Source organism: Falco naumanni, chromosome 13 (assembly GCF_017639655.2).
Source record: "Falco naumanni isolate bFalNau1 chromosome 13, bFalNau1.pat, whole genome shotgun sequence".
In the NCBI taxonomy this organism is placed as follows: domain Eukaryota; kingdom Metazoa; phylum Chordata; class Aves; order Falconiformes; family Falconidae; genus Falco; species Falco naumanni.
Genome location: NC_054066.1, coordinates 8510749 through 8531995, shown reverse-complemented (window position 1 = coordinate 8531995; position 21247 = coordinate 8510749). Strand labels below are relative to the sequence as shown.

At 38.9% G+C, this 21247-nt stretch overlaps 1 protein-coding gene across 1 annotated transcript in view; it reads left to right on the top strand.

Moving 5' to 3' along the window:
* The window catches only part of SLC25A36 (solute carrier family 25 member 36), a 35712-nt gene that overhangs the window by 2065 nt on the left and 12400 nt on the right, over nt 1–21247 (top strand). The window contains exons 2-4 of the mRNA XM_040612594.1: nt 8679–8849; nt 13627–13704; nt 17899–17999. Coding sequence (XP_040468528.1) covers nt 8679–8849; nt 13627–13704; nt 17899–17999 — 350 coding nt within the window. The remainder of the gene's footprint in view (nt 1–8678; nt 8850–13626; nt 13705–17898; nt 18000–21247) is intronic.

Below are 21247 nucleotides of genomic sequence, written 5' to 3'. Positions count from 1 at the left end.
GAGCGTGATGAACTACAGATCACTGGAGTGATCGTTAATCTGTGAATCTTAAAGAAAAAGGAAGGAAGCACTGTTTTCGTTTAGGTTTCACTGGAAACTGTGTAAAGAGCATGATTATCTCAATCTATTGCCCTTTTTTATTATTTTTATTTTTTTTGTTGCAATGTCTAAGTTCAATCTTCAGTTCCTGCTTTCTGTAATGAAGCTGTAACTGATGACTTGGCTGTTTGAGTAATGTAGGTAGGGCCATCCTTGGATTTTTCTGTAGCTGCTTAGATTGTTTTATCGCCAATTCAACAGCTGCCAAACTACAATACTTCTGGGCCAATACAATTTACGCTGGGAGATTGTTTCCTATTGCTAATAATTTTCCCCCCTCATTCCTTTTTTCCTGTCTCTGCATCCTTATCCCTTTCCAGCAGGTTTGATAGACTATTAGCAATGCTGGCCACTGGGGCAGTGTTGATGAGGGAATTAGCAATTACTATTTACTTTGTTTTTTTAAAATAATGCTTACTCTAATTTCATTCTTAAGAATCCTATCTGTTTCATATCTGCATGTTAATAGTAAATACAACTGATATTTTATGCTAGAAACTCTTAAGTCTAAAAAGAATTTATTTAGTGCTGATTTTGGAATGGCTTTAGTATAGTTTCTAGTACCATCATTGAAGTGGTGCATTTTTTCTGGAAAAGAAAGATCATCTAAATGATTTTGCTGACCTAGTTCATGCATTAACCAATATATTAACAAAGTGCTACTTCTTTTACATGCAAACCTCCCCTGCCCCCCCCCCCCCCCCCCCCCCCCCCCCCAGCCCCCCAGCTTGGACCTTCTTGACTTTTAAATAGGATATTCTTTGAAGTTTTGTATGTAAAATAAAAGCAAATCTATTTAGAAGTAGAAAATCCATAGCATGAGAAGAGCATCACACTTACAAGAAATAAGTTAAGGTAGAAAAATAAAGAATTCCTTTTTAATAAAAAAAAAAAGGGTTACTAACTTTTAAGAACACGTTCCTTCAAGAAAAGCAGTTTTGACTGATAGAATTTGTAAGCAATTGGTTCCATGCAGTAACTTTGCTGTCACCTAAAGACACTTAAATGTAGTTAGTTTTGTAGGCTGTATTCAAAACTGCCTTTCTTCACTCTCTACTGAAGAGTATTTGCAGGGTGCGTACCTGCGTAGATCAATATTGTACCTGGAGTTCAGTCTCATGCTGTGACACATTTGAAATGGCTTAGCTCAGATTTTGTCATGATGCCCCTATTTATCAGGTTCTGTTTCTGCAAACTGTGTCCTTACCACAACTCCGTTTGTTAATAGTATCTTGTCTTTGCAGAAGCAGGAGCTAGCTGGACACCTGTAGTGTTGGATCATGATACAAAATTGTGCTTCAGGTGAAACTCTTGATGGTGTTGCATTTTTTTTTATCCCCCACCCTTCTGAGCTACTTTGTTGCATTGCTCAGAACTCTTCTGTTTCAGGGATTTTTTTTGTATCTCTTCTGTAGATTTTTTTGCATCTCTTCTGTATTTCCATCTTTTAGTCAAATAGCAACTGTTGCCACTGTAGACAGAGTGTTGGCAATACAAACCCAGGTTCTTTCATTCCAAAGAAAGAATCAATTGAACATTTTGTATTCTTAACTTGCAAAGTCTTGTGACTGAAATGTAGGCTTTAGATGAACATCTTAGTTCAGGTATGTAAGTTCCACACTTACATGCTTTTTCTAGTATTAGACTACTTAAACCAGCAAAAAAGTAGTAGAAAGACCTTAATATTTTGCTTTATAGGGAAGATTAATAGTTTTGAATGTGCCTGCTTGCAATTGTAATTGGTACACTGAGTGAATATTCAGGTGTTGGCTAAAAAAGTAATTTCCAAGTTCTCATTATTTGTTCTTAATTTCTGGAAAGCTTATGACAGTTATTCTGTATCATACAAACTTCCATCAGGGCATGGGAACCTGCCTGGGTTTTGTTTCCTCAGCAAAAAGAGGGACTGTTTTGGGTTAGGAGGTGGACAGCTGCTTCTCGGAGTTCAGGGTTGGACAGTCCCAGGTTTACTTCTTTATTTTTTTTTTACTCTTGGTGTTTCTTGCAGAAAGTTGGCTGTTTTCTAATTTAATATGTGAGGGACTACAGGGAGGAGTCTGTGTTTATTTGTCCGGGTTATAGAACTGTCTCAAACTGAACTGTAATGGAAATCCCTCTGGCCAGGTTTCTTGGCAAATCCCTGCAGTGGCTGAAATAGTTAAGACTCAGAAAATATTTCAGATAAATGTCTGAATTGTTTAGAAAGATCAGACACTGCTGAAATACATGAAGTAAAGGTGAATTACCCTTGCAGTTTTTTGATTTAAGAAGATACAGTTAACGTAGCAGGTAGTGTGATGATAGGGGCTTTTCTTACTCCCTTTCAGAAAATACTCACTTGAGCCTGAAGTGAGTTGCCAAGCACTTAGAATCCCCCCTACACTAAAATACATTTCTAGCATAACCCTGGCTGTCTTTCAGAACAAGTTCTTCCTGTCGTAAGGCATAGGAGAAAGTGAGTGCCATCCTGTCCACACTCTAGGTTATTTTTGTGCTCATATACTCTTCTGTATTGAGTAAGACAGTGTGTGTTTAAAGCACTGAGTAGCTTGGTGTTTGCTCCATGAGGTTACCAGATAGCAAGAAAATTGTTGTCAGTACTTGAGAAACTGTGAAGCTGGTGTTTCTTGTATTTCTTTCTAGATGGCTGATGTTTTTAGCTGATTTTGCTTAATACAAGTGTTGTAAATATTTATTTACTGTGGTTCCTAGTAGAAGCTACACTGTACATGTTGATGTTTGTTTTGGGTAGTGGAACCCAGTGATGCTTGTTCCCGTTGTTTTCCCTGGTTTCACTTGCAGGTTTCTATATGTCAGCATATTGGGGAAATTTTATTTGTATGCTGTCAACTAGAAATAGCGAGTTTTATTAGTATGTTTAGTGTAAGGATGTTAGCTTAACTTACACTTCCTAAGTTTCAGCAGAGAAACAATTGCTGAATAAGCGGGTTAAGGGTTTCTGGCTGTTAGTACCCCTAGTCATCCTATTAGTACTGAAGATCGAAAGGTGTGTAATACACAAGTTTAGCAGTACAATAACAGGAAAAACCCTGAAAATTCAGGACAAATGAGATATATTCTTGCTGTTTCTGAAAATTGTACTTGCTAAAGCCCTTACATACCCTCAGAAGAGGGATCCTGTAATCTTAATATCCAAACTAAATAAAATACCTGCAACTTTACCTGCTGATGTGAAAGTTGGTCATATTGTAAGAAAGCTCTGTGAAATTGCTGATAGATTTGAGACCTGAATTTGCAGCAAGTGGTGGAGAGATTAGGAGAGTTATGTTTGCAAATGGTATGGGGTTTTTCTTTTAACTACTTTAGCTCATTTTCTTGCTCTTTCTCTTGGCAGCCAGTATTTGCATGGAACTTTCATTTTCATACAGGAAAGACAAACACCTGGTAAAATATGTGAATGAATGTAGACCCAAGATAACAGGGTCGAGGGTTATCTTTGAGTCTTTGAGGCTGTGGTTACAAATACTGTGAAAGGTGAGTCTGAGACTAGCAGCCTTCGCTCATAGTATGTATCTGAAGGAATAAAAACATTTTTGCACTGACAGTTTCAGTCCTAGGTCAGCTGGCATTGGTATGGGGAGTATTAATCTGCTTTGGACACTTATAGACAGTCCAGTGGCTGCAGTTCAGACCCCCATCTATGCTGGAGCTGTTCCTGCTTTTACTTGGGAGGGCAGGTGTGTGTGTAAGGTAACAGAAGATGCTATAACTACTCAGGACAAAGACAGTGATTCTGTAGCAGTTAGCATAAACCTGTAAAAATTAAAGAAGGTTTTGTTGTGCAGCCATCTCTGGAAATAGAACCTGGAATTTGAATGCTGAACAGGATTAGGTTTTGAAGCATGTGCATATTTCTTTCCTTTCAATGCCTCACAAATAATACAGGTTTATCTGAGGAAAATAGTTGTCAATACTGTATCTGTGTTGAATTGCTAGGCAAATATAAAGCCTAAATAGTTCTAGGTTTCTTTCTGTTAATATGGTGAAGATGATGGACTTCTAAGTGCACATTAGGGATCAAATTAAATATTTTTTTTTTTGTTGGGTGTTTTTGTTTTTTTAATGGGTGCTCTCTGGAATAAGCTGCAGTTTAGGAGGGTATTGCCATCTTCCTAAATTCTTCTCTCCAAGAGATGTCAAATAGACAATTGCTCTTAGCTTTGCTGTTTTAAGTTTGTCACAATCCTGCAGGTTAGATAACTACATGTCTCTGCCTCTGTTTCACTGTGTGTCATGTCTGTTGTGCCTTCTTGTACAGATTAAGCTGCAGATTTTGTTCTTTAACCTGACTGTTAGAAGTAGTAGGATTTGAATCTTCCTTGTTTACCAGTGTGTTGATTTTTGTATATTTGCCTACTGATCTTTGCTCTTCTGCCCTTAAAATTACTTAGGACCTACAGGTGAATTCTCATGCCCTTGTATGATCAGATGTTTCTGATGAAAGTCGGCTTTGCAAGTTTTTCTTATACTCGCTTGGCAAAGCTGAAAAAGGATTGTGATAAACATTTATTACAGGCAGGTGTCAAATTTAGGATAGGTAAGATGAGAAAGTGGTCTTCTGAACAGTGTTCATTAGAAACTGGTAAAAACATGAAAACACAGGAGTGTCCTGGGTTTTGCCTTTCTTAGCTTCCAGTTTATACTTTCAGCAGGAGTGTATTTGCTTACCTAGTTGCTCTGCCAAGGGAAACTCATTTAATCCTGGAGAAAGTTAGGTATTAGTAAGTATTTTCGCAAGTCACAGTTGTTGGGGCCTAGTATATGACTGGAGACGTTGAAAACCAGAGTGGTTTTAGGTAGTAGAAATTTCTTAAGTAGTTTACAAAATCCCACTAGTGTTACTGAGGAGAAGAAATCTAATAATTTTCCAACTCTTAAAAAAAAAACACAAACATTTTTCCAAACTGTGCTACTTCCTGATTTGTGTTATGCCACAAACTAAAAAAAACCTCCCCCTTAATGTGAGCCTGTGAGGGAGCAGCAGGAATGATGGCAGCACTCTGCTGACAATTTATAGAATGATTTTGCTAAGTTGGAGCTGGTGGCTGGCTGTTAATGGCCTGCCAGGACATGAAGCACGAAGAAAAAGTCTCTTTCACAGTATTTCTAGTAGTGTGTTAAATAAGCAAAGCTGGAAATAGATTTTTAAGTACAATACACTGTCATTGATGCTGGTGGAACAGTAGTCATGCTTTTAGAAGTTGTTTATTTGTACAGGGTACATAGTTATTGAATTCTCTCTCTTTATTTACCTACAAGCTATGTTTACTGACAGTTTCACATAAACAGGTTTTTGTCAGGCCTTGCAGTGTTTATCCTAAAGTTCAAGTGAACTAGATAAATTGGTATAGTTCCTGGATTATGCTTCTGTCTAGTGGCTCAGTTCAGACTCAGTGCATCTTGTGACTACTGAGCAGCGTCTGGTTCCTCAACACTTGGAAACTTTTTTTCACTACTTCAGTTCCAGATGCCTTCTCTGTTATACGGGGTTTTTTGAGGGCTGGGAGTATCACATTTTGACAAAAGTAGAAATTGGGGATTTTGCAAAGACCTTTTTGAGCAACAGAGAATCATGTAGCACTAGAAAACTTTCTTCATTTGTAAGTAGCAATTTGAGATCTTGAAGATAAGGGGCAGAGGAAAGTTTTATTCCAAACTCGCTAGTGGAAACAGTCAAAATATTCTCAGGTTCAGTTGAGACATCTTAAACTGTTTAAAGAAACAAACAAAAAAAGCCCACACCCAATGACACAACAGTAAGGAACTGCCAAGAGTACTATAACTTTGAAATTGCTTGAATTGCAAAATGTGGCGCATATAAAGGGTGTGCAGTTCTTAAAGGGAGGCACTTAATTTACTTCCTTATGATGGATGTAAAAATAGTGCTGGCTGCTGTTACATTAGCTGGTTATTGCTGAACAACGCTTGCTGCAGGGCAACTTAAAAAGAACTGGCATTGAGCAGCTGCGTCTGCCCTTTTCCCTAGTAATCCATTGCTGAATGAATTATTTCAAATCCATCCACAGTGAATGTCTGACAGAAGCGCTGCTGCAGTCAGCCATCCCTTGTGGTGATCTGGTGTGGTGCAGGGCAGCATGCAGCATAGAAGCTCCAGGTCAGCGTTAATCTTCAACTTTGGAAAAATTTTTCAGTACAGTGTGGCTGTGGAGCCAGTAGCATTAAAGTCTCCAAATTCCAAGTGCTGTTGAAGAATGTAGGCAAAGGGGTTTTTTTCCCTCCTTCTTTCTTCCCCCTTCCATAGTATTTATCTCATTAATATAAACCATACCACGTGCTTTCTCTTGCTATTACTATTGCTTGAAAACAAGCCCTCATGTAACCTGTCCAAAATCGGATGCAGAAAGATCTTAAAGAGAGTAGGCTTGAGGGCATCAGAAACAGAGAGGTCGCAAGAAAGGAAATAAACTCTAAAGCCAACTTCCTACATTCCCTGTGCAGACACATTACCATACAGCAGTGTCTGCTGTTGAACTGCAGGAAACACACTAGCTAGCTGTTTTGCTTGAAGATGCTCAAGCCCTTCTAAAGCTCCATTACAGGTTATTTTGAGAGCTGGCTTACCTGTGGTATTCATGTTGTGAACCTTAACATGTTACAGGCTCCTACTGTTCTCAACACTGGCTAAACCAAATATTAGCACATATAGTCTGTCTCTTCCTGCAACTCTTATTTTAGAAAGTCTCTTTGTAGCTTACCATTGGTAGAGTAAGCAAGTGTATTGCTTATTCAGAGATGTTTTCAACATGCTGCTCTAAAAGCTGTGTCAGTCTTTCACTGCATGTGTACAGCATACACTGAAAGACTGTTTTCCATCTTCCTGTGAGACTACTTTTTTCCAGACTGGTGAAGAAACTTTTTCTTTCCTTAATTAAAACTTTGAAGAGAGTAGACTTCAGTCTAATGTTGGAGTTGGGGGTGGGACAAGATGCCCTTAGGCTTAGTAATAGGCTGCCCCTAGGTCACTAGGCTTAAATGGAGCATTAGGTGAGCATCACCAAACATTATCCTACTTGGCAACTGTTTGATATAGTCAGATCAATTTATGCAGAACAGATTAGTTTTTTAGGATGCAGTGCTGTGCTAACAACTACCATTATTTCTGGTCTTCTCTGCCGTAGAAGAGAGTGAACAGACTAAGAGCTATTGAAAGCTACCTTCCTGTGAAAGTTTACAGAAGATCTTGAGTCTTGGCTATTAATTCTAATTTGTACTGAACTCTCATGTGCATGTTGGAAGACATTATTTAAAAAATACTATTGAACAATCTTACAGCTATTTAAAGTTTCTTGGGGTGTCTGAGTGTCTCATGATACAAGAAAAAAGGTGATAATTATCTTACCAGAATTGAACACCAGCTCTCTGGTTATTGCATCAGAGAAGTGAGTGCTGGGCCCTTTGAAATTACTTACATGCAAATAGAATTTGTACTAATTTCAGACTGAGTTGTTAGTAACATTAATTAATGCTTGAATTTAAATCCTTTTTTGGTTTTATGGTTTGGTTTCTTGTTTTGTTTAAGGGTACATATAATAACCTGATCATAGTTTTAAGAAGGGTATTTGGCAGAGTTAAGATTACTGATATAAAAAAAATTCAAGGGAAGCACTTTTCTCTAATGGTGATACCAAGGAATTGAGTGTTTTCTTCGGAATCAGAATTCATGGATGTGATATCTTTTCTTCAGAGGCTGTATGTGATTGTAGTTAAACAGATAGGAATGCAGATACTAATAAATTTGTTGTGAGCAAGCACCAGAAGAATCCTCTGAGCAGAGCTGCTAAAAGGCAGTGTGTTCTTGGCTGTGTTATGCTCTGGCAGAACGGGAGTAACTCCACTGTCAGCACAAGTTGTGCATGGCTTGCCTTGGCTTGCTCACAGAAATGAGTGGCAGACTGAAACAAAATCTGGAAGTCTTCACCTTATTAACTATTTAAAGCTCTTTTGTCTTTCCAGGTTCTACTCTACAGTATCTAGCCTGTCGTGCTGTAAAGGGCAGAACTTAGGAAACGCTCAGGGAATTGTTGCTTTCATGGTACAATACCCAGAATACAAATGGAGTTCGGAGGATATCTTACGTATTTTAGTTTTATTAAATTGCCACACCACAGTTTTTACCAGTTTTAACGTGTAGCCCTGTATGTGTAGTGCTTAAATCTTTTCTGCTGTTAAGGATATTTGGCACTTTGTTTGTAGTCAGGCAGATGCTAAATATTTTTTAAAAAGTTAAAATTTACTGTAAGAAGTTAAACATTTCAGGTACTGAGCTACTTTCCAGAACAGATTTGAACCACACATATTGAAGACTGTGCACCTTCACTACTTTGGGAAACTTTACTTCTGTTTAAATTTTCACTCCAAGTTGGGTTAACAAACTGACTTAAGCTTGCCTTCAAGGACAAATAACTGCAGCATTGTCACATGTTCCAACTGTTTCTTCACCTTTTGCAATTTGACTGTGTTGAGTAGAATGTTACTTATGTGAATGTATCATTCAGTTTCTTTTCTAAGAATGTGATGATTCTGTTTTCTTTTTGCAGATGTGGCGGTACTGTTGGTGCAATTCTGACATGTCCACTGGAAGTTGTGAAAACACGATTGCAGTCCTCCTCTGTGACGCTCTACATCTCTGAAGTCCATCTCAACACTGTGAATGGTGCTAGTGTCAACCGAGTAACTAGAGTTTCTCCTGGACCTCTCCATTGTTTGAAGTGAGTGTACAAGTTACTAGTTTTTTGGCTTATTTGGGGGAGGGAAGAGGGAGATGCTGAACAAATCCATGTGAAAGATTCAGACCCTTAGGCCTGTCATGATGCTACCATGAGATACTTTCTGTATTTTGCCTTTTAACTGTTATTGCCACATTCCACTTTTCCAAATTCCCTTCATGCTTGGGTTTAGTATCTTGAAGTACCCAGAGTGTATGTACCCTGTACAATTCACAACTCCAGACTACATCCCCAAAATTCTCTGGGAGCACTGTAATGCTTAAGTGCCAGACTCTGTTTCGTTCTGGAAAAGTGTTAGTTTAAGACTTTAAACTCTTTTGTGTCCAAATCATAGATGTTGCTGAATATGGAGGCAAGAAGCCCTATGAAAATTAACTCAGTTTCTTAGTCTCTCCCAGCTTTCATCATTCTACACCCTTCCAGCCTTTTGATATCTTCTGGTGGAAGTAACTCTTTTTTTAGAGCCAGTAAGAGTTAGGTAAGGCCAGACTTTTCCATAATCTGGAATGTTTTATTTGCGTAGTACCTCGTTGAATGGGGACTGCCTTTCCTTTCCTTGCCACCAATGCTTGTGACATTCAGTAGCCAGCTGGAAAGTTGTATGGCCACAGTTAAACTGCTTGTACAGACCACAGGCAGGGCTCACTTCACTCTGAGGGACTCAAGCTAGCCAGGTATGGGGAGGTACCTTCAGTATTTGGGAATGAGGGGAGTTTTCCTCCAAAAAGCACCTACTACTGCTTCTTGCATTAGAAAGAATTTGATAAGACTCAGACCAGCAATCTTCTATCCCCAATTAATCAGTGAGAAGTAATTTGTACAGAGCCCCTTCTGGCAGTTGCAGTGTAGGATTTTGGCTTAATTTGATTAGAGGATAGGATTTGCTTAAATGGAGGTTGTACTCAGGTAGCTTCTTGAATGGAAGGTGGTTCTTATTATGGAACTGTTTGAATTTGGAGCCTTTTTACATGTTCCCAACACACTCACCTATCATACTCTTGCAAGTATGTGGGAAGGAAGTGCTCAGATTGTAAAAAAGAGAGCTCCATCCAAAATAGTTGCCTTATCTGCTTCTCTTGGTGGAAGTTGAGCCCTTCGGCGTTTTCCCTGAATGTTTGGTTATGAATTTATCTTCCCTTTAGAAATCTATCTGAATAGAAGGATGAACAGATGGTTTTTTTCATATGCCCCTCTGCTAGAAGCCTGCTATGCTTTAAACTCATCCCTAAAACCTACAATAACTTGGTCTTCCCAGGAAGCAAATTCAGACTGAGGCAGAGGTAGTCTATGGTGAACTTAAATGGTAAGGCTTGTTTGTTTTGTGGTGTTTATTGAGTTTTTTGTTAAATCTGCTTCTTAGACATTTGTTTATTTATGGTACAAGAATGTGTCTTCTGCTTTTACTCTTTGCTTAGATGTGTTTTCTTCAATGTTAGTATCAAACAACTGAGAGGCCAAGTAACTTCTCCATGCTTCAAGTTCTTTAAATACAGTAAATATGAAAAAATGCCAAATGACATGGCAATGGACTGTGACAGTAAAAGTCATGGAACTACAGAATAGTTTGGGTTGGAAAAGACCTTAAAGATCACGTAGTTCCAACCCCCTCTACTGTGGGCAGGGACAGCTTCCACCACACCAGGTGTGCTCCCAGCCCCGTCCAGCCTGGCCTTGGGCACTGCCAGGGATGGGGCACCCACAGCTGCTCTGGGCAACCTGTGCCAGCACCTCTCCACCCTCAGAGTGAAGAATTTCTTCCTTATGTAACTGTTCTTGGTTAAGGGACTAGGGCTGTTTAGTGGGGAAATAAAACTGGATCCCTCTTACTCTCATGCCTTTACTGTGACTTGATATTTTCTGGCTCATGGGTTTCAGAGTTTGGTTGTCTTCTCGTACCAAATTCAGTGCAGTGCTCCAAGGCTTACCATACTCAGCCTAAAAGCACAGTGAATCAGTTATATGATGTCAGCATTTCAGTTAACAGAATGCTGTGGAATCATTTCTGCAACTTAAATCTCAACAGAGTGACTTCAAAGGCATCGCTGTCAGGAAATAAACTCAGAAGAACTGGTACAGGTGACTGTATTCTCTGGCAACAAAAGCAAATTCCCTTATTAAATATCTGGTGTATATCATGCTGTGAATGCCTCTCATAACTAACCTTGCTGAGTTTACACCTGAGGTCTTGGTGATGGGAAGACAGGCTTCCCCATGTGATGTAAGCAGGTTAGCTGAAGCTGTATGGAACATTTGTGCTGCTCTTCTGACCATGGATTTGGCATTTCCCGCTTTGAATAAACAATGCAGGCTCTGGGATCTGCTCTTTAATGCAAAAAGTTTGTGTCTTATTTCCAGTGTAGGCTCTGGAACTCCTCCAGCTGGTGTCTGTGAATGCAGAAGGGTGTCGGTAACTACCAACGTTATAATCCTGTCTGCTGCAACCTTTCTAACTCTGTTGCTCTGTCAGGTCTTGGGACACTGTAGATCCAGAATAAACAAATAGATCTGATACATGTCACTCCAAAGCTTCTCTTAAGACACTGAGGTTCCTGCTGCTTTGTGTACATGTATATGTGCATATATACATGTGTAATACATAATGTGATGGTAGTAGTGATTTTTTTAAGCGTATGCAGGTCATGTTAATTCAGTTCAGCTTTGCTGTAATCTGATGCTGTGCCCATGCTGAGTTCTGGAATATGGTAAGATTCTTCTGAAAAATTCCTTCTGTAAGTACTAGAAATGCTTTCAGGATGGCAGACACATCTAGGTAATTTGTATTTCCAAAGTGCTTTTTTGAGTATGTGTTCAATTCTCCAGTTACTGCCATGGAGCAATACTACCCACATAGTGAAATCATAACCAATTTTTATGGACATGAAGCATGAAGCTGGACACATTATGTACCAGCATTCCTAAATAGTGATGATAACTGTGCAGAACCACCATTTTATTTTTGCATACTGAAAAAAAAAAAGTAAATTTCAGTTTGATTTAGCAGAACTGTAGTGAATCAGCTGCTGGAAATCAGAGTAGGTTTGGAATCTCCTTCAGTACTATATGTGGCTTTCACCTGTTTGTCCCGATAGTAAATTCCAAACAAAACAGCCATTTATACAAGTGTAGTTTGCTTTGAGTAATTGACTTCTTGTTAACCTGCATGTCTCTTTGAAGAAGAAATATACAGGAGAACTATTTGTGTGTATTGGCCAGTGTTTCTAAATCAGTAAGCACAAAGTTCTGTTATGCAACAGTGAGGTAGTTAAGAATTAACTTTAAATCTGGTTCTAAAGCAATTGCTAGAGCAATTTGCTGTAATGGGATACAGGTAGTCCTTGTGTCTCCTTCCATGTGCTACCATACTTTTTAAAAATAACATCTCTGATTAGCATCTAGACTGCTGGACAGTTGATTTCACTAAAACTGAACATTAATGATTATCCTCTTACTGTGCTGGTGTATCTTGCTGCATAATGGTTTTCAACTTCTTTTTTTTAAGTTAGATGGGATAGGTATTCCAAACACTTAAGCACTAGTAATACCTCACTTGAGACCTCAGGTTCACTGCTGCTATCCCTGTGTTTCTCTGTAAATCCCTCATGGATGGATGGTGACACCCGTGCCACCGAAGAAGTCTTTCCAGAGCTCTGTTTATAGTGGAGCTGGTACTACAAGGTGTTAGGGCTGTACTGTGGCTCTTTGCATGGGTTACATTCCTTTTTCAGTTCATCTCAAACTGAAGTGAGTTACCTTGCATGAAGAGGTAAGGCTTGTCTTTCCTGTAATGAATCAAAAAAGAAAAGCTACTGGCTCTGCAGCACAGCAGCAGTGCTTGGGTACAAACACACAGTTCAGAACTGATAGGGGGGTATCTCTTGCCAGCCGTAGGGAAGGGCCACTTCTTACATTGGAGGCTTCCACTTCAATTTACTGTTGTCAAAATAATCACTGCATCCTATAGAAAGAAGAAAGCAGAGAGTGGGTTCCTAGATAAATGCTCAGTGGATTTAAATAATTCATGGGAATGTGGAAGGCAGGACTGTCTGAAAGGCTGCTTTCCTCTAACTTCAGACATGTAACTGAGTGTACTGTTGGTCATGTAGAATCAAACCAGGGTAGCACACACAGAGCCATGCTGAGGTTTCTTTTTGGAAGAGTAGGTAATAGAATGCAAAAGATGTCCCTGGGTGGGCATGATAAGCAGTGGAGCAAACATCTTACTGAGCTGCTCTCAGAAGGTGTCTGACTTGTTGTAACTGTACCTTCATAAGTCTCTCCTCTCTTGCCCTCACCCCCTGTCCCTCCCACCCAAGAAAGTTTCCAAACATTGGGAACTAAAGGGAGATGAAAGGAATGTGGAATAGAATCAAATAATTTTGTCTACTAAATGATGTACAACCTACAAGAATGCAAACATTTCCATGCATAGTATGGTCTCCCTGGTAAAAGGACACTCTCTTTGACTTCCCAATGACAGATGACTACCTGTATGTATGTCTGCCTATCTGAGTTAAACTTGTGTTGACATCATAAGGCGTTACTTCTACATTTAGTTCCTGGGTTTGTGTAGTATGTCAAGAAATAATGGAATTTTATTTTATGCTGATTCTAGGAAGTAACTTTTTTTTATGGTCAGTACTACATTGTCAGTTATGAAGTTTTACACAGAGTAAAGCTGAAATTAATGTGGCTATGGTGGTCAGTGCATTTATTAATTTTGATATGAATGTTACAGTATTGTCACTTTTTTGTTTTCTAGGATGATCTTGCAAAAGGAAGGTCCTCGCTCTCTGTTTAGAGGCCTGGGTCCTAATTTAGTAGGCGTTGCTCCTTCCAGGTAACTACAAATGCATACAGTAAACAATTTTGATGAAATCTAGGTTGATATAAATTGTTTAAGGGATTTAAGGTTCATTGAAGCAGATTTTGTATCTGCAGTTGTAAATACTTCATAGCAAATAACCCTTGGTACCTGGGGTAATTAGTAGTCTGAGAAGCTGAGCCATACATGTACTCTGCAGCTCCTGTTCCACAGCCCTGCACCAGCTGTCTCAGCATTTACTGTCCTGTATGCTAACATAATAGTATTTACTGTTGTGTGCTATGCAGAGTTTTGCCTAGTTAAGAAGGAAAATACTTAAGGAGTTGCACATGTAAACAAGAAGTTTGTACCTTTGGAAATGCAAAGGTAGATTTAGCTTCCAGTTAATCCATAGTGTGTCATATTCAGGAAGAGTTGTGTGACTGTAGCCTCAAAACACCGGGTTTGTCTTCCTGAATTCTGGTGTAGCACAGACTACTGTACCCCTTCAGAAGGAGACCTTGCAAAACTTCAAACAGGTCAAGACTAGATAGGGTGACACACTTAACAGCTGTTTAAAATAGAAAACAGATCAGCCGTGGGTTGGACTCCAAAGGGTACTGGGCCAGTGTCAGAGGGTGCAGCAGATGAGGATGTAAATCTGATCTAATTGACAGTGGTATTGCTGCTGTCAGTTGCTCTGCATCAGCACAAATACTCTAGGCCACTCGGCTGACACTGGCAATCAGAACACAGCGCAGATTATGGCAGTTTCAACTGACCCTTACATAGAAGTGTTAGCCTAAACAGTCCAAAAATAGAAAAATACCTAAGGAAGAAGATGGAGACCAAGCTGTGCAAAACGAGTATAACTACTTAGTCCTGGATGATGCTGTGGTTTCCTGGCCTGTTTTTGTTCTTTTATTTTGTTTGAGAAGAGACTTTATGCAGAGGGAATATATTCCGCAAAGTTTTTATTCTTCCCTTGATTTAGTGCCCTGCTTTTGTTTGTTTTGGTCTGAAGAGAAGACATTCCTGTCTTCTGCACACCCAGTTGGGGAATATCTTAACTTTTCTGGTTTAAGGTCTTGGATGCTTCTTAAACTGGACGTTCCATTCAGCATTGGTCTATCTTCTACTTAGATCTGACAGAGGAGGTGTTGCGTAGACCTTCTGCACGAGTGTCACGTTAAGAAGGGGGGTTTCCTCAAACCCTTTATATTTGATCAGCCTGTCAGTCTCCCAAGACAGATGAGACCCTTGTGTCAGACCAGCCCGTCCGCTACCTGCGTTTTGGCAGCCCGCTGGATCGGAGGGTGACTTGACTGACCTGTTCAGAGACCTCCGCTGACAGTGTCACTGAGTCATGTCCCTTCTATCAGCTACTGGGATCTCTGGCAACTTACACAAAATGAGCTTCAGCTGAAGATCTTTGTGATGCAAAATGCAAGTTTGTGACAGAATAAGGTTCAGAGATTGCCGGTGCTAATACAGACTGCAAAGCAAGCTTGAAGCAATACACCTGGTAACAGCTGGCATGCTTGGCCATAGAACAAAGTTCTTGCCCAGCAGCGGGAGTCCCTTTAGGGGAGAAGACGGGTTCAGCCCGTCGACTGATCCCAGAAGTGAGGGTGGAGTCTCCCCTGCCTTCTCCCCTCCTTTCCTTACTTTTTACACTTCGTGGTACGTTACGTATTCATCACCGCGCACAGGATTGGTGACAAGTTTCTCGCTTCTAGCGCAAACCAGTGCACATCCTCAGACTGCTCTGCTGATGTTTTTTGCTCGCTGCACAGGCTCTCCGAGCGGGGTTTTCCCTCCTTGGGGGGCCCGCGTGTGCATGTGCCGTTTGAGTTGGAGGTTGCAGTCTCCCACCACCACATTTGCCTTTGTCCTACTGCCACCTTAGCAGCTTGGCCAGAACTTTCTCACGTGGAGGCTTCTTTCTGCATAATTTAGATAAACGGTGTTCTTTTCCCCATCTGCTTTCCCAAGGTTGACTCCCTTGGGATCAGAAGCCCTTTCAGTCATCAGTTTTGATCACTTTAGAGGCTGGATCAGCTTGACCTAAACTATGTGAACAGAAATGTTTAGTACATAGTTAAACACTAAATCAGAGTTTGGTAATTTGGGAGTGTAGACAGCAATTCCCCCCTTTTGGAGTTATTTTGGCCCAAGAGCAGTTACATTTAGGTGGAGCTTTAGTGATTAGTCATACGTATCTTTGTTGCGGATTGGTATTGCGTGCCCATGAGGTGCGGTGGTACCTTGGAGGCAGGTAACTTTGGGATGGAGGCGTGTGTTAGCGTTACAATGAGATCATCTCATCCACGGAAAGCAGTTTCACCACGCTTGGTAGCTCAGTAGCAGGCAGCTTCTCATCTTCCCAGCTGTGGTACCAGCAAGTTGCCGTTCCTGCAGGGAGTACAGCAGAGCCTGGCCGCAGTGTCTCCACTCCACCCTCCCTTATTCCTGTCGGCCTGTGCCAAGCTGGCAGTGTCATGTAACGAGCTGTGGTAAAGGAGATTTTGTGCGTGCCAGCCATCCTGAAAACAATATCTGGATTTTACCCTAAAAAAAGCTTTCTGTAATACTATACTTCTGTTAGGTCTCAGTTTTGTCTAGTTACCCACCAAAGTAATTTTACCAAGAGTAAGAGAAAAACTTAATTCAGGAATTGGAGTACTTTCATTTTAGCAGATTTTTTGAAGGATTTGGGAATACCTGAGGTATTTCCTGATCACTAATCTAGCATTGTTGTTTAGAGAAGCTGTGGTATTTCCAGTAGCTTTCTTAGTTCTTGACATCAGTGGGGTATCAGCCCTTCCTAATCTGAAGAGCCTGTACTTTTGTTAGTCCAGTCTACTCTGAATGTTCAATAAATGTATTACTTGTTTAATGGCAATTTTTATACAAAAATGTATAAAATTTTACAAGTGACTATCCTCTATTAAAAATAACCTCAATAGCAAAAACCCCTCTTGACGGTAAATTTTATGTTAAACCTTCTGATTTCCTTCCCTTCTCCCCCCAGCTAAAATACTTGGATTGTTCAACCCCCATTACTGCCCCATACTAAAAATGTCAATTCGACACAGTGTGTGAAGTCTTATTTCATAAGCACATCCTCATTTCCCTCCAGCTGACTCAGTTTTCATCCAGTACTTCATTTCAATTAAATATTGGCTAAGTGGATTTAACAGCAGCTCTTTGTTTAAATAAGCTGTAGAGAAGCATGTTTCATAACACATCCAGTATACTTAACTTAGTTCAGATTCCATTTTCAAAATCATGCCCATGAAGCAAGCACTTTATCTTTTTTGTAATAAAGAAAAACATGTTTGCACAGCTAATGAGGCTAATGTTCTGTTCATGAAAACTTGCATGTTCATTTTCTCTCTTGTAGAGGGGTGCCTGTAAGTTGAGGGGAAAAAAAAAACAAAACAAAGCAGTTAGAACCTTAAATGTGCTTTTTAGATGTGCTGAAAATAAGTTTTTTAGCTTTTAGGAATGAAAACATTTTTCATATTTTATTGTATTGGCATGTTAAGTTATGTCTAGCTTTGTTTTGATGCTGTCAGACTTGAATGTAGTAAGAGTTTACAAATTAGTGTATTAGGAGAGAAAAATGTGTTTATTCTAGATACAGAATTAAAGAAACAAACGGGGATCCCAGCTTAACAGCTGTTCTAGCATTTAAAATACATGTGTTTATAACTGCAAGTTAGAAAGTATAACCACAGGTTACCAATATTTACATATTAAATGCTGGAATAATATTATAAATATTAAGTGTGCTGTTTGGCTTTAGAAAAAAGCTACATACTTGCTTGTGCTATTGAAATGAGTTTAAGTCCATTAGAACAAATTTGATCTGCTATTAAAGAAATAGAGAATACTTATTTCTCAGTTTGGCAGTGTTTTGTTTCCCTGGCTAAACTTCCTAGTGTCACAAAAGTCACTGCCGTATTTCTAATTATCTATCCTTCCCCTCAGTAATTAGTTGAAGTTGTTCTGGAAGAAAAAGTTGTAAAGGATGACCTTGTTTGTTTTTTCCATTCCTAAAGTAGTCCTACTACTTCTGCAAGACTTACTCCTTGAGTAATTTTTTTACTGAGGAAGTAAGACTTGAACCAAGATCATCTTGAGTTGATCAAGTTAATGGCACTGCTCCTAAAGGATATCAACACCTGAAATGTAGCATAATGTAGATTTTTTTTCTAATTTTAGAGCGATATATTTTGCTGCTTACTCAAACTGCAAGGAAAAACTGAACAATATTTTCAGACCAGATTCTACCCAGGTACACATGATTTCAGCTGGTGTGGCAGGTAAGGATCTGTAACTTTTTAGCTTCTTTCTAGAGTCATATCTACAAATGAGAGGTGGTAATAAATGTGCAAAAAGCAGAACAGAAAACGTTCTAGTGATTGAATGATCTGTTTTTGTAGTGGTTACCTCCTTTGGCCTCTCATTAAACAAGCTATCTGGAGAATATGTGCATGAAGCTTTGCATTTAGTGTTAATGAAGATTGTGTGTGTGTGAGTAGTCTTTTCCTGGAAAACTTGCATGCCTGCTTTTTCAATTCTGAGTTTATGAAATGTAAAATGCAAACTTTCTAAACAGTAACTTTTAGCTCTGCAAGCTATAAACACCATTGTTTGCACTGAACTCTAGTTTAATGCTTCTTAATCTGTTTTTTTACCATCACTTTCTGTTACAGCTTTGTATATCTGACTTATTTTTGTCTTTCGGAAATACGCCTGCAGATACTTGTATAAATTATAAGTAACACCTCCTCATCCTTTGTTCAAATACCACTCTGTGAGGCTTGCTGTATCACTAAAGTGACATAGAAAAGCAGATTCATGTAGTTTTCATATGTTATCATTTCTGGAAATTGTTATTCTGTATCTGCAGTGTAACTTTGGTATAATTTAGCATCTACCAGTATTTATTTATTGCTTGACTTCTATGTTCTGTTGTTTAGGATCATTAACAAGGGGAGTTAAAGGCAACTGAGCTGAGTTAGAGTTGTGCTGGGGAAATCAAACTTGGGCCAGCAACACTTTACCTATTATTGCCTGTGTCTTTCCTACACAAAAACAGATTTTTCAAAAGTGTTTCCTGTGTAGGCCATAGACACTTCACAGATTACTTCTGACAGTTTTATGGTAGCCTGTTGAAGTTTCTAATTCCTCTCAAATCTTACATATAGTATGTGTAATGTGAATACTAGCAATCTGGAATAGACTTCCAAAGGTGATGTCAGAACAATCAATACGATTAATTTTCTATTTAATAGTTGCTAATAATCTCTTACAAAGAAATTGTTATGTAGTGTAGAAAATAAGTGACGTTAGCTATATACTTAAAATAACATACTAATGCTCATATCTAGCATGTGAGAGATGCCATAGCAGTTTTTCATAATCTTAAAGATGTTAGGAGAGCTGTTTTGTCTTAAATGGGCAAAATAAAGTGCTCAGATGATGCAGTATTTTTTATCACCTGGAAATGTGTATTTTGTTTGTAGGTGAACAGCATGGGGAATGGGATGGAAGGGAATTTCATGAAAAGTTCATCCTAATCAGTTAATTGCTCCAAGAAAAAGGAATGGTCTTCCGTGCTTTGTCAAGGGGATAAAACATGGCTTTAAATTTAGGGGTGGTGGTAGGGAGAAGGGAGGAAGTATGGGTAATAAACAAGTCTATCTTCAATTGAATACAACTTACGTAACTCACGCAGTGCTGCAGGCAAACGAAAGTTCAGAATGTTCCTTATCTTTGAAGTTACTGCCCTCATTCTGTAATGAAAAGAACATTTACAGAGATGTGCTGTAGTGATTTTTTTCCCAATTGCTTGCAGACACACTGTAGTTTGTCAAGGGGTTCTGTATCTGCTTGTTAACTTGTTTCTCTTCTAGAAGGTTGGTATTATGCATTTGTACTTAATGACTGCAGGAGACTGGGGTAAATGTATTTGAGCCTTAATTGCTGTTCGCCTCTTCTATGTTTGTACATAAGTCTTACTATTGAACAACTTTTGCGGCTGTTAGCTTTCTCACACTTACCTAGTTCTGCAGTTGTATTTCTAAACTGTATAGCCAATGAAACTGAATGTCCAGTGCAGGCTCACACTGCAGGTCACAGCTTTCTCTCTTTAAATGCCTTGGCGCTGTACACTGCAGATATTCTCTGGAAGACCTTTAAAAGAAGGTTCTTTAATTCCCAGTACTCAGTACTCATGGTTTTCTGATATATATGAAAAGGACTGTAGTTAAAATTAACAGTGCTTTCTTGGGAACATGCTAACCTTGTTTTTGTAATTCTAATATATTTCAGAAAATGCACTTAAACCAGCTATTAACAGTTTTACCTGCAAGGTTTGTATTGCTATATGCTGCAAATCAACTTAAGGAAATGGCAAAGTTAACAGGGACAAGATCAAGTGTGAGCTCTTAATTGATTGACTTAAACAGGTTAACACAGAAGATCATCGTGATATTTGCTTTGGAACTTCAGATTTCTGAATTGGCAAACTGGATAAACACTTGTAGTAATTAGCAAAAAATAATCGGTATTGGTTTTTTCTTTTGCAGCTGCCATTGGTTTCAGTAAGGAATTGAATAACTCAGTCTTAAATGGGGGGGGTGTTGTTTGGATATGACCTTTCTGTTACATAAAGACTTCTAATACCTAATGAGCATGAGGTGATGTTTGCACTTACAAAGCTTTTCCTGTAGGTTGCAAAACACAACTATGCAAAAACACAATTAAAAAAAGATCTGCTGTAATATTTTATGAAAGTACTGTAAGTAGTGAACTTTAGTCGACTTTAAAGACTGTTGACTTGTACCTTAATACATAAGTATCTCAGACTAGATGATCTCATTGTTAACTAACTTTATGCACATGGCATTTTTGGGTGTGAGAAGCTGAGGTATGGTATTTTAAGCATTTTTGTTTGGTTTTAGGCCTGATTCTTCCTTCTCAAGATAAAACATGTATTTTTGGTTTCATTAAGATTCTTCTAGTAAGTGTTTTATCCCAAGGAGGATGAATTAAGCTACGTATTAGTAACTGATGCCTTATGCAATTAGAAATTAATGTTTTTATCTTGCTGTGTGTTAGCTTCCAGCATATAATTCATATCACCTTCATACCTAAAATATATGTGTATTTACATGGAGAAATACTCTGCAATCTTTTTTGCTTACTTCTCGGCATATCATGTGGTTCTCTTTTTTGCAAACCTGGACAGTGAATATATCTGAAGCATAATATAAGAATGAGAGCATTTGCTTGTGTGAAGTTAGTCTATCTCTGTACGTTTCTAAGTTAGGCTAAATTCTCAGATTCGCTATAAACTCTGCCTTCTTGTTGCACTTACTCAGCCTTTTTTGCCACAGAGAATAAAAACAGAACTGAATGAGATACTTGATTCTTGTATAGCTTTCTGATTTGCCTTTTTAATGATTTGTAGCCTCATTCAGACAACGTGGTTGCAAATCTGCTGCAGAACTACTTTGTCTTGTAATGCTATTGCTGTTCTCTGTAGAACTCTACTGGCAAACCA